Source organism: Morone saxatilis, unplaced genomic scaffold (genome assembly GCF_004916995.1).
Source record: "Morone saxatilis isolate NCDOM2014 unplaced genomic scaffold, NCSU_SB_2.0 Contig16, whole genome shotgun sequence".
NCBI classification, from domain to species: domain Eukaryota; kingdom Metazoa; phylum Chordata; class Actinopteri; family Moronidae; genus Morone; species Morone saxatilis.
The window spans coordinates 1,098,655-1,111,845 of record NW_023339718.1 but is presented as its reverse complement, the minus strand read 5'-3'; the positions used below and the strand labels follow the sequence as shown (position 1 = coordinate 1,111,845).

The 13,191-nt window shown below is 39.4% G+C and overlaps 2 protein-coding genes across 7 annotated transcripts in view; both read left to right on the top strand.

Annotated features, from left to right (window-relative positions):
• morc2 (MORC family CW-type zinc finger 2) overlaps positions 1-10,975 on the top strand; it is a 14,150-nt gene extending 3,175 nt beyond the window's left edge. For 3 of the 4 annotated variants that reach the window (XM_035658957.1, XM_035658955.1, XM_035658956.1), the window contains exons 4-28: positions 76-110; positions 200-268; positions 399-489; positions 583-691; positions 1,022-1,181; positions 1,880-1,991; positions 2,117-2,242; positions 2,326-2,405; positions 2,503-2,585; positions 2,709-2,794; positions 3,906-4,046; positions 4,138-4,292; positions 4,795-4,923; positions 5,018-5,123; positions 5,390-5,522; positions 5,605-5,688; positions 6,116-6,361; positions 6,488-6,754; positions 7,744-7,860; positions 8,207-8,264; positions 8,367-8,505; positions 8,613-8,780; positions 8,903-8,996; positions 9,640-9,828; positions 9,936-10,975. In XM_035658957.1, the coding sequence (XP_035514850.1) occupies positions 76-110; positions 200-268; positions 399-489; positions 583-691; positions 1,022-1,181; positions 1,880-1,991; positions 2,117-2,242; positions 2,326-2,405; positions 2,503-2,585; positions 2,709-2,794; positions 3,906-4,046; positions 4,138-4,292; positions 4,795-4,923; positions 5,018-5,123; positions 5,390-5,522; positions 5,605-5,688; positions 6,116-6,361; positions 6,488-6,754; positions 7,744-7,860; positions 8,207-8,264; positions 8,367-8,505; positions 8,613-8,780; positions 8,903-8,996; positions 9,640-9,828; positions 9,936-10,004 (3,046 nt within the window). In that variant the 3' untranslated portion in view covers positions 10,005-10,975. The remainder of the gene's footprint in view (positions 1-75; positions 111-199; positions 269-398; positions 490-582; positions 692-1,021; positions 1,182-1,879; positions 1,992-2,116; positions 2,243-2,325; positions 2,406-2,502; positions 2,586-2,708; positions 2,795-3,905; positions 4,047-4,137; positions 4,293-4,794; positions 4,924-5,017; positions 5,124-5,389; positions 5,523-5,604; positions 5,689-6,115; positions 6,362-6,487; positions 6,755-7,743; positions 7,861-8,206; positions 8,265-8,366; positions 8,506-8,612; positions 8,781-8,902; positions 8,997-9,639; positions 9,829-9,935) is intronic. The other variant, XM_035658958.1, reaches the window with a different exon arrangement.
• A 376-nt stretch (positions 10,976-11,351) lies between these two features.
• Positions 11,352-13,191, top strand: part of LOC118326061 (acyl-CoA dehydrogenase family member 11-like) — a 6,836-nt gene continuing 4,996 nt past the window's right edge. Inside the window, exons 1-2 of one of the 3 annotated variants that reach the window (XM_035658959.1) lie at positions 11,352-11,442; positions 12,479-12,774. In XM_035658959.1, coding sequence (XP_035514852.1) covers positions 12,496-12,774 — 279 coding nt within the window. In that variant the 5' untranslated portion in view covers positions 11,352-11,442; positions 12,479-12,495. Of the gene's footprint in view, positions 11,443-12,478; positions 12,775-13,191 lie in introns of those variants that run through there. The other 2 variants (XM_035658961.1, XM_035658960.1) reach the window with 2 other exon arrangements.

Below are 13,191 nucleotides of genomic sequence, written 5' to 3'. Positions count from 1 at the left end.
AAACTTATTGTATTACTCTGATGTCTTTATTTGTAGTAAGTAGAAAGTCTCACATTGGGTTTATTTCTTCCACAGAGATGCCAATGCCACACGAATAGACATCTACACAGGTACACCTCTGAATAGCTCTCAGTTACACTGAAGCATACACATTGATTAATTTCTCCTAACACGTGTCTTTCATCTTTCTGCTTTACAGAAAAAAGGCCAGAGCTGCGGGGCGGCTTCATGCTCTGTTTTCTGGATGACGGTATTGGAATGGACTCTAGTAAGTACTTTATTACCAGCGAAATCACTTTATTTCATGATTAAAGGGGCTTTTTGTTGGTCCATTGTGAGGTTATATTATTTGTTTTGTGTATGAAACATGATGCTGATTAGTATCTTTCTTTCATTAGATGAGGCAACCCATGTCATTCAGTTTGGAAAGTCAAACAAACGGTCCCCTGAGTCCACTCAGATCGGCCAGTACGGAAACGGCCTGAAATCGTAAGATCTTCACCCAGTTCTTGTGATTTATGACATTGTGCATTTACACTAGTGTTTGAATAATTTCACATATCACTGTCTTTGTTTTCACAGCGGGTCTATGCGTATTGGGAAAGACTTCATCTTGTTCACAAAAAAGGGCAACACGCTGACTTGCCTATTCCTGTCAAGGACTTTCCACGAAGAAGAGGGACTGGATGAGGTCAGGGTCAACTGTTGGATGTCATTGTTTTTTCATACACTTTTTATAAGCAGCAGGTTTTCTTCCTAATTATATTTGTGAGACTTTATTGTAATAGGAAAGAAATGTGTGGGTTATTGTTCTATGTTATGTGTCCATGTATTTTCTTGTTACCACGCAGCCAAGAAGGTGTTGTAAAACTAGATTTCTTCCTCATGCAGTTACTCAGTCTCTAAACAAGTGTACTCTGCCATTACTTATCAGTGACATAACTGAAATGACCATAGTACACCTGTTTATGGATGCCTAGGTTTTATTTGACTTGCTTACATTAGGATCCTCTCTCTTCAGGTGATAGTGCCTCTCCCCTCCTGGGATCTGAAGACCAAGGAGCCACTGACCTCTGACCCAGAGAAGTACGCCATAGAGACAGAGCTGATCTTCAAATACTCACCTTTTAAAAATGAACGCCAGTTGATGGAGCAGTTCAACAAAATAGAAAGCAGCAGTGGTAAGCATATGGATGTGTGTCTCCATGTGAAGACAGGGTTCCTCCACGTCCTGGAAAATCGGGAAATTTAGAGACTAGTTTTCTAGTCACGGACCAGATATATAATATATATAATATATATATATATCAATAACCAAATATACTGGAAATAATATATGTTGTCCTGGAAAATGTTGTATTTAATCCCTCACTCAGATTGCTTATGTAAACCTAGGTGCGTATTTGTTGTGAAACTCTACTGTTGTTAGGATAAACTGTATGACACTCTGGTTTACCAGATGTAAAGTGGAACTTACTTGCAGTGATCTTTTTGGCATTGAGTCTATTTGTCTCTTCTCATATGTCCATGCATACACCCTATTATTGTTAAAATATCCTGTTGCTTTGGTTAATAAATACATGCATAGTGATGTTAATTTTACTCTACTTGATTTGCACTGTTACTGATGCCTGTAGCCAAATGAAGTCAGTCAGTTTGCCCAAAACCGCAGTATTGTCTAGAAAATATCCTGGAAAACTTTTCTTAAAAAGAGTGAGAATGCTGAAAGAGACTAATTTTATTACTAATTATTTAGTTATTTCATAGCCAAATGTCCAACATGTATTTTTTCTAAAAACAATCTCTATAAAGCTTTAGTGTTGGGGAGTTACATGGTTGAAATTGATTATTATTGTTTACTTTTGTGTTGTATTAAAAGGTACTCTTGTGATCATCTATAATCTGAAGCTGATGGACAACAGAGAGCCAGAGCTGGATGCAGAGACAGATCACCAGGACATACTGATGGCTGGGATGGCTGTTGAAGGAGTGTGAGTATACTCAATACGTGGCGGGATTCAACACCATTTATGTGATCACTAACCCATAGTGAAAGGAATAATAATGTGAACTTTTATCTTCATACCATTGAGCAGAAATGTTGTTCCTCTCACAGGAAGCCAGAGAGGAGGTCATTCAGGGCCTACGCTGCTGTTTTGTACATCGACCCACGCATGAGGATTTTTATCCAGGGACATAAAGTCAGGACCAAGAGACTGTCCTGCTGTCTATATAAACCGAGGTAATATGATAACACATTTACACTTTCTCTGTAATACTGTATCCCAGTGACAAGACTTTAATAATGATTCTTTTTGTTAATAGGGTTTATAAATACTCATCAACTCGTTTCAAAACTCGCGCTGATCAAGAAGTGAAGAAAGCAGATCACCTTGCTAAGATTGGTGAGTCCGTGGTGAAATGAGTGATTTCATTTACATTTTACTTTCATGTTGTGACTCTCGCACTCACATTAGTTAACAATTGTGTTCTTTATTTCAGCGGAAGAGAAAGCCAGAGAGGCAGACAGTAAGCGCGTGGCACTGGAGGCCAGTTTAGGAGAGGACCTGTCAAAAGATTCACGGGTACGCTAAAGAGGATATTTTGGTTAATTTGTTGTGTAAGAAAGCTTTTAAACTGAAACTGCCGCACAATTTAATCTAAGGCTGTTATAATGCCTCAACTCCCTCTACCCTCTCTTCTTCTAGGCAATCCTGAGAAAGGTCCAAGATTCAGCCATGATGCTTCGACGGGATGCCGACATGAAGAAAAGGATTCTCGAAGCCAAACAGAAGTATGATAGAAAATATTGTAAAATCCTATTTCTGCTATTTACAGATTTACAAACACAGGTTTTTGTTTCTCTCTGTAGGCTGGCAATTTAAGAAATGTACCTTTTTAATATTAGAATAGTTTTTGGGTTTTCGTTCCCATGCTGGTGAACATGATATCTCAAGAACACTATGAGGGAATTTTTTCAAATTTGGCACAAACATCCATTTGGACTAAAGGATGAACTAATTAATTTGATGGTCAAAGGTCAAGGTCATTAGGATCTCACACATACTTTTGGCCATAATTCAAGAATTGAGGGCAATATTTCACAATTGATCAGACAATGAATTGGTGACGTTGACTCAAAGGTCATGTGATCTCAAAAGGACCTTGATAGATGTTTTTGGTCAAATTTATAAAGTCATTATGACAAAACTTCACACAGAAGGTCAACTTTTACTATTACATTATAATGGTATAGTGAAAAACACTTTTACCATTATTCAACACCATAGCTCGGGAACAGAAGAAGAGATTGTGGCCATATTTCACAGTCGGTCGGACAATGAATTGGTGACACTTTTGACTCAAAGGTCATTGTGACCGTAAAATAGGTTTTTAGCCATAATTTAATAACAAGATTTTCAGATTCCAGATTTCACAGACATGTTGACACACAATGAGTAAACAATAACAAGCACAGTATGAGCTTTAATCTGTCCATCTCATCCATTCTGCTTTTCACTTACTGCCTCATTCTTAATTTCGAATGTCAGCAGAGTCACGTGACTGCAAACAAAGTATTGGAGCGCACCTAGCTAATCGTGATCCTGTGAGTGACTGAGTGAGTGAGTTGTCACATCTAAAAAATGCCAGGATAAAACGAAAGCACTACATTTTAATAGCTATACTGTCTACGAATCTATCTTAACATAGTAATCAAGTACACATGTAATGTATATTCACTGGAATCATACATATGTATGTATCATCAATATAGTGATAACTTTGATTTAACTTGTCAACTATATATTCTGTTCTGAGAATAGTCACTTGAAAAGGTCGCCTAACACAACACTTTGTTTTTGCTCAGCTTTGTCTATTTCCCTTAACACGTTCTTGTTCCTCAGAGCATTAAAGGAGCCGAAGGAGCTGAATTTTATATTTGGAGTGAACATTGAACAGAGGGACCTGGATGGGATGTTTGTGTACAACTGCTCTCGTCTCATCAAGATGTACGAGAAGACAGGTCCTCAGCTGGAGGGAGGCATGTGAGTAATACATGCACATCGATACTGAAAAGGCACAGTGTTTGAATGATTAAGAAGAATGTTTTAAAGTTGTGTGATTTGTGTATTTTAGGGCCTGTGGAGGAGTGGTTGGAGTAGTGGATGTCCCATATTTAGTTCTAGAGCCTACTCACAACAAACAGGACTTTGCAGATGCTAAAGAGTATCGACATTTACTGAAATCCATGGGGGAACATTTAGCTCAGTACTGGAAGGACAGTAACATTGGTGAGTTTCTCTGAATTGTCAGATTTCCGTTTTCTGCCGGCACCTGATCTGCACAGTTCAAATACAAAAATCAGCCTTACAACAAGCTGTCAAGTAGGACTGCGCATAACAATGATGTTTTGGTGTTTTGTGACTCTCACATCTTTACATCACAGTTAGTGATCAGTTCCTTGTGATGTGGCACATTGCAGGTGTCTCAACATTATACAAATGTAGCATTTGCACTTCATGTAGCACTTCAGCTGAGCTTGTTACCATCAAATCTTGATGTCTGATTTGGACCTCCCAGTCTAGGTCATACTAGGTGTCTGCTGTCATAGCCTCCTCCTGGCTGCATTACACTGCCCTCCCAATCACTCTGCATTGTGCACACAACTGCACAGCAGCAGTAAGGAACAAGAGGAAGATGAAAAGTTACTTACCCACTTCAATTTGCATTTTTATTTGAATAGATAAGTTGTTGCTCTGTGACATGCTGTGTGTCTGTGTGTGTGTTATGCAGCTCAGAAAGGTATAGTGAAGTTCTGGGATGAGTTTGGCTATCTGTCCGCCAGCTGGTCTGCACCTCCGTCATCAGAGCCGAGATACAAGAGACGTCGTGCCATGGAGATACCACTTACTATTCAATGTGGCAAGTTATAGATCCATACACACAAAACACAAATTCACACACATACTGTATCTCACAAACTTACATTGACTCTGATTCTGCTCTTTATTTTCAGACAAATGTTTAAAATGGAGAACGCTGCCGTTCCAGATGGATGCTGTGGACAAACGCTACCCAGACAGTTGGGTGTGTCTTATGAACCCTGATAGCAACCAGGACAGGTACACTCAGAAGGTTGTTTTGTTTTATATGCAGTGTTTCTGTGGGTAACGTTTGCTGCCACAGCTAAAAAAAAATCATCACAAAAGAAAACAAATCATTCTGCCATCAATTATCTGATCCACTTCCTTAATAAATACACAGTTGTTACTGTGCAACATCCAGTAGGACACTTTAAAAACTTCCTCTAAAACACCTCAGTGTTTTTGTGTGCGATGGAACACCAAAGCACAGCAAACCATGCTATGTGTATATTTTGTGCTTTCAGGTGTGACGCTCCTGAGCAGAAACAGAATTTGCCATGTGGTGTTCTGAAGAAAGACAAGCAAACAGCTGAAGACAAACAGAAAGAGCTCACAGAGAAAATCAGACTGCAGCAGGAGAAACTAGAGTCCTTGCAGGTACCTCATTCATCCCCCTCTGTCTCTCTCTGTCTCTCTGTTCTGTGGACATCAGGACATAATAAATTGTATTTCCTATCAGAAAACCAGCACCATCAAATCTGCAGCAGATGTTAAGAAGCTCCCACTCGAGGTCAGCATGAAACCAACAGAGAGCTCCTCTCAGGTACAGACTCCCCATACTGTGCTTCTTGTCCTTTTGTTACTTTGAAGCTTCAATTTAATTTATTTTTACTCTTATCATCTTTGAATATACAAGGATACAAGGGAATTTAGTTGTCATTTTACAATGCAGGGTTGTATAATGAAGTTCAGGATTTCTGAATAAGTCAAACATGCATGATTTACCATGCGTTAACTTTGAAGTAAGCTAGTCACAAGAAGTGCATAGTGTTTATCATTTTCATATCATATTCTCACTTCTATGTAAGCTGTTGATTTTAGACAAACGTGCCTGTACTTTTTATGTTTGTTCATAATAACTTCTCCACAATTTAAGCACATAGTAGCTCGGTAACACCGCTGTAGGCAGTAATTCATTCTCTCACTGAAAAGTTTGTTTGATGTCTCCTTTTCACATTTTGTTGGTTCAGGCAACTAGGTCTTCTGAAAGGTCCACAGCACGCCCCCGTTCCCCACCACTCCCAGCTCATCTAAAAAATGCCCAGAGTACCCCTCCATCTCGTGCAGCTTCGCAGCGCCCCACACGAACACCTGCCTCTCCACCACCCAAAGTCGAACCATCCAGGTCCAGAGCTGCAGCAAAGCCTCCTCCACCTGCAGCAAGGCCTGCACCCAAAGCTACTGCCAAAACACCCCCATCCAGCCGCAGCTCACGGGTACGTTACAGGTTTTAGGAAGTATTCCACTATTACAACAAGTACTAATAGAAGGTGTTTAATATGGCTGCATGCACAAGTTAAACCCAAAACTGTGATAAAGTGATATTTGTCCTCATTACATAGACACCCGCCAAAGCATCATCAGCCAAACCAGCAGCTGCTGGACAACGCAAGAGAATCATAGAGCAGGAGGACAGTGAGGAAGAGGAGGAGGAGGAGGAGGAGGAAGAAGAGGAGGAAGAAGAAGAGGAGGAGAAGGAGGATGACAACAGTGAGGGGAGTGAAGAGGAAGAACCACAGACAAAGAAATCCAAGATGGCCGCAGCAGTTGGTAACCGTGGAAAAGTGGTAGAGAAGGCCACGCCTCCCAAACGTGGCAAGTTGGACGAGGTAAACACACACTTCATAGACTTTTCTTTGGCATCAGGTCAGAAATGTTCACCTCAAATCTTTAATTGTACTTCTAATATATCAATACTTTAAAATGTGCACATATAGAATAAAATGGCAACATTAGCAATTCTACATACACTGTTCAAGTAAATGAGTCAGGCTTTGTGTGTCAGTCTGGATGTGTGGTGCATTGTGCAACCGGCTGTGAAGACCATGCTGTGATGGTGTGTGCTGTTGTCTTATTCTGCTGCTTGTTGCCTCCTCCTTTGTTACCACTTGTCTCCCACAAGGATTAACTTCTAGGAAATGAATGAAAGGAACTTTATGAGGAAGGTTACTCATATTCTGGCCTGCTTTTTATTAATATCTGAACATAAAATAACAGCAACTAAAGTGCAACAATAAAAGGTATATGCTGCTCCATGTGTCCATATATAGGCTGTAACTAAGGGCTACGTTCACACTGCAAGCCTTGGCACTCAATTCTGATTTATTGCTCAGATCTGGGTTTGGTTTGGTTTTGTTTGGTTTGGCTCTTCACATTATTTTTTAAATGTGACCCATATCAGATTCTAGTGTGAACAGGTCACACTGTGATGCATGAATTCTGATATGACCGTTCACCCTGAGCTCACATGCAGTGTGAACGTAGCCTTTGGTCTTTTTTTTATTAATTTTTTTATTTGACATGTTGCTGATAATATTCAGCTATATTCAGCTTAACAAAACACTATTACTGTGACAAAGTATCTTGTCATCTGGGCATTAATGGCATTATAATATATTTTCTAATGAGATACTCTTGGGCGAATCATTTTATCAAGAAACTTGCAGCAAGCACTGCTTAACTAGCTTCCTGCAGTTTTTGGGCAGCTGGCAAGATGGTGACTCTGACATCAGATTTTTCATATCATGAAAAAAAAAAAGGAAGTGCAGACATTCACGGGTGGCTAAGTAGAAACACCCTGTTGCTGTTGACTTTGCAGGTTAAAACACTCTCACAGCCTGAGAAGAAAGGCGTTTCTACTCCTACACGGCAGACACCAGCCACACCACCTGTCCCTAAATCCATTTCCATGCAACCGCATGGAGCTAAAGCAAAGGTAGCTTTACTTGGTCCCTCTCTCTACTACCCTCATATAAAGCCTGGCTGCATCTGCTCTCACAACTTCTAACAATCTTGACAACTTAATCTTTTAGTTGATCTCAGTGTAGTGTCAGAAAATCATTCTCTCGTCTAACAATCCTCTCTAGAAACCAAAGTCGTATTCTTCTCTAACGGCTCTCTGGAATCAAGCATGCAATTCTCACCCAATGTCTGAGGTCACACTGGGACTCACTTCTTTCATTAACAGGACAAAAATAATTTCTTTTAACCTTACTTTAACTATCTTTTCAGTGAACGTGTTTCTGACTGCAGAGGTGGTAATGATTGTTTTGTTTTTGCAGGTCTCTGAGAAAGCTGCACAGCAAGAACCAGAGAACGACACTAAGAACGCTCAGAAAGGTGAGATGACGGACCGCTCTACACTGACATGTAACACTCATAGAACTGGAACATTTTTAAAACATTTAAATACATTTCTACCCATGCATTTATTTTCTACAGATAAGGGTCTTCTGGTTGAAGTACGTGTCAACAAGGAGTGGTACACAGGCAAAGTCATTGCTGTGGAGTCAAATAAACAGAGCGTTCGCTGGAAAGTGAAGTTTGATTATGTACCTCGATCCACCCCTAAAGACCGATGGTAGGACGCTGTGTCTCTGTTTCTGCATCTAGGGCACATTTTGTTGTCATGCCAGATAATTGATATCATATACTTGTGTGTTTGTGTGTCTCTCTGTCTCCGTGAAGGGTGTTTAAGGGTAGTGATGAAGTCCGGTTGATGCGACCGCCATCTCCAATCACTCAGACACCTGACACCCAACAGGAGACCGAGAAGGGGCCGGCACCCATGGAGCCAGACACTACTCAACCAGGAACCAGTCGAGAGGTGACCGATAGTCTGGTCACCATGTTGAGGTGAGCTGATTACAATGAACGAATGTTGTTGCCACACACAGCCAGAGCACATAGCTTCAAACTCATTCTTCATTTAAGTCTGATAGCAGCTGGTGTGTTCACTGTGCCGTTTGTGTTTCCAGGACAATGCTGCGTTACTTCTTCCCTCCCGCTTTTCGGATTCCAAAGGACGATGTTAACAGCATGACGGCTGAGGAGTTGGTGGCCTTTCCTTTGGTGAGATTGATAAAAGATGAATAAATAGATGACAAAGTCTTTATTTTACTCGAATTTACTGAACATGTATCGACACACTTACAGTTTCTGCTGCTGTGTGATGCTGCAGGTATTTAATAAAGTCAAAGGAAAGAATCTGACACACAGCCAGCTGTGGATGGCATGCATGAAAGTTGGTTGGTTGGTGTGTGAGCTCTGTGTTTGCACCTCTGACATTTTCATTATTTGAAAAGCCTGAAACACTAGAGCCAGCTGCAGAAACAGCTACACTCACTTTAAAAATAACTTTCCAGATCTTATAAAGCATCAGTGTGTAGGTGCAGCAGCTGCTCCATGTCAAGATCTGCTCTGTTACATTAAAATACCTTGTGAAAATAAAAAATTCCTACTAAGATGCCAGTTCGCATGGACTAATATTATCACATGACATCAGTTTGGCCAAATATGCTAGGTAATTTACTTTTTTAAATTACAGACAGCATAGCATTGCATAGAAATTGGATGCATCCAGCAATACTACACATTGAAATATTACTTGACAGATCTGGCAATGTGTTTACTTGTTCTTACTATTGTGTTTTCTTGCCCAGAATCTTTGAGTGCTGGTGTATTAATGTGTTTCTCCCCTCCCTCCTCCATTTAGAAAGAGTATTTCCAGCAGTATGAATCGGGTCTCCAGTCATTGTGTAACTCGTACCAGAGCAGAGCTGATGCCAGGGCCAAAGCTGTAGAAGAGAAAAGCAACAACGCTGAGGTCAAACTGAAGGAGGCAGACGAGAAACTACAGAAACTACGAACAAACATTGTAGCACTCCTGCAAAAAGTACAAGAGGTGAGACTTGCTGCTTCATCTTTACTTACCGTTCATCTCAAACATACTCTTACCTGTTGTTTGTAAAACATTATGCATAAAGTAAAACAACGTTTCTGCACTTTTAGGACATTGACATAAACACAGATGACGAGCTTGACGCTTACATAGAGGACCTCCTTACCAAGGGTGATTAAAGAAGAGAGAAATATAAGAGAGAGAAGAGGACTTGCACATAAACAGACTGGCAGTTGTCATTCCAGCCACTACTTGCTGACGGCTCCCCAAGGACTCATGCTTGTGTGCAAAGTTGGCTGTGAATATTCTGGGATATTTTCATTGTTGATCCCTCCACTCGTTAAATCAGATTGTCATAAGTTTGATCTTTGATTTTGGTTGTTCAGCGTTTAGTCGGCACCAGTGAGTTCTTCGAGTTTGGGCAGGTTCTCTGGTGTTTCTACATTGTTGGGTAGCCTTCTGGCCTGTGGTTTTCTCTTTAGTCCTTTTTATATACCTGCTTATATATGTTAATCTATGTTTAAGCCATCCTATCCTGATTGATCTTTGAAATAATTTGTGTAGGTTTAATACAATTTATGCTCCCTTTATGTAGTCAACTAATGCTGTGACAAACTGCAGTCTACATTTGTTCCTCATTTTGATCCATCATCAGATGAGAATCGGACACACCCAGTGATTAAAACTTGGGCTTGAATGGGTGGTTCTCTGCACTGCAGCCTGTACTTAAACATTAACGTTTATTTTTGTACACTAAAAACACATCAGTGTTGCCCATTACCTTCCTCCATCCTGGTCTGAGAGAAAACCAGGTTAATATTTTACAGTTGGGTGGTGCGTCACACCCACAATAAAAAAAAAAACTACTACTGGGTTTTATCAGTATGATTATTCCCATATATCCCTCCTGAATTTAAGCTATGACGGTTCTGTGTTTATTTTTGAAAGAAAAAAAAATCATTTAAATGCAAAAGTTGTGTGTTCATAATTATTCCGTGCAGGTGTCCTTCCTTTTGAACAGATTTTTAACATGTCATGGAAATGTTTTATTAAACGGTGCATGCTTTCGGTCTTTTTGTTCTGATCAGAACAAAGGATTCTGTATTTTTGACAAATCTTTACTTAGAACAATAAAACAGGTTAAGCAACACCTTTTGATCAATGTATGTCTGCTATTTTGATATGTTTGTATGCTAAATAACGAAATATTGGTTAGCGGGAAATTTGCATTTTTGGTCTTCAGTAAAAGTAAAAGCAATCTATTAGTTTCAGTAAAAACTAACTCTTAAAGGGTAAATTCACCTAAATGAACCATAATTGTGTTGTCTCTGTCACCATTACAGTAAAATTAAGGCAAAAGAAATCAATTTCTGGTACTCTTAGCATTTATGTTTTGAAATTGTTTAAATTCAACAGCACTGGGTATTTTTTTTTTTTTAAACTGAAAACTTGAAATTTTCAAAGCTGTGAAAAAGGGAGATCTAAAATCAGAGTATTTGCACACCATTTGGTTAAGATAATGTGTTTTTTTGTATTTTGAGTAACCGGACTTTTATTTTGAAGGCGAGAGTTTGCCACAGTGGTGAATGTAAACAAACAGTGGTGAGTTAACGTCAGGTAAGATTGCTGGTTTTTCTCTTACAACCATGAAGTTTAAACTTGACATGCAGCGTACTTAATGTTATGAAAGCAGTTATTAATATAAACTGAGTAAAAGTGATTGCAAATAAAACTAATAAAGCGTCGTAGCTGTTAGCAGTTAGCTGTACGCTAACTTCTGGTCGAAATGTCGAAATGAAAGCGCTCAATTACGCAGTTAAATGAAGGAATAAGCTAACAATTATCCATGTATGTATATGCTGTATTAACCATTATACTATACTAAAATAAAATAAACGAGAAAGCTAATATCTGCACAGACAGAAGAGTGGAATTGGGTGAACTTTGACCCACTTTGGTGACGTTAGCTCACCTTTAAAGTTGGATATTTTTAAATTATTCTTAATTAACTAGAAATAACATGGTAGATCTCACTCAGAGCACATAATTATTCGTTTTTCTACTTCTTAATTTGGACACCAAACTAGCTATAATAAATCTATTAAGAAAACAATGTATGGTTACCTACATTTTACTGCTTATGTTTACAAAATTGTGTCAAAAATATTAAAATAATATGGCTTCACAAGAGCAAGTAACCACTTTTTACAAATGTTATGTAAAAAGCAATTCTACATGTTGGTTTGTGGCTTTCAGTGTTTTGTAGTACCACATGTATTGTCTTTACCTTTTGTAAATATGAATCCTAGAACATCATCTATTAGTGTGGATTGAATTATTTGATTCTCATCTGCTTGAATTCACTGTAATGTGGTACTGTATGCTTTTGTGACATTTATAATTAAAGAGCAAAACAAACTGTGGCCAAAAACTGAAACCTGAAATATGTGAAGCCACTAGCTCAACTCCTGTTTAAGAGTATAAGGTGTCTCCATGAGGCTAAAACATAAAATATGTACATACAAAATATTATACATTGGATTCTAGATAATTGCTGAATGAATAAAATCAAGTCATTTTCCTCCCACGCTGCATTCACACAGTTGAATGCTTCATCTCGCAGCACTGTGCTGATTCTCCTCTCTCTCCCCAGACTGCAGGTTTTAAGCCATGTCGGCGTGCTCAACCCTACTGAACCGGCGTGTAGCTGGGAGCTGCTGCAGGGTATGGCGTGGTGTTCCTCGACAGCTCGTCCACATCAGATCAGCCAGCGTAGCAGAGCCGGGCACGAGAAGATCTGATGAAGAACAACTCTGGGAGGCAGCAGGCTTCCTGCCGTTCTCCAGAGCCAAGATAGGATCTTTCTTCCAGGAAAGGCCAGTGCTGAAGAACCCATTTCTAGAGGATGCCTTGCTCAGAGGATACCTGAGGAGACATCTGCCCCAGGAGGTGAGGAGGAGGCCTCCAGCTGCTCCTAAAAATCTACTATAAAGAAATGACCCGACACATGTGGGCCCTCTGAAATGCCTGAGAAAGGGAGTCAAATAAGTTGTTTCATAGGCAAATAACTAAGATGCATATTACAATAATATTATACTAAAATCAGGAAAGCATGTAAAAAAACGCTATTGGACAAATACTTTTGTCTTGTTAATTAGTTAGAACTTCAGTCATATGCTGCTGCAGCATCAAGTCGCTCATTTTCTAAATCAAAACAACCAATAACAACACAAGTTATGTTCCAAGGTCCATCTTACTATTATCTCCAATTAAAAACAGCTGGAGCAAACAGCTGGACGGGATCTATCTTGTTCATACACCGCATTACAAATTATTATGCACATTTAAGTGTCATAAACATTTAAT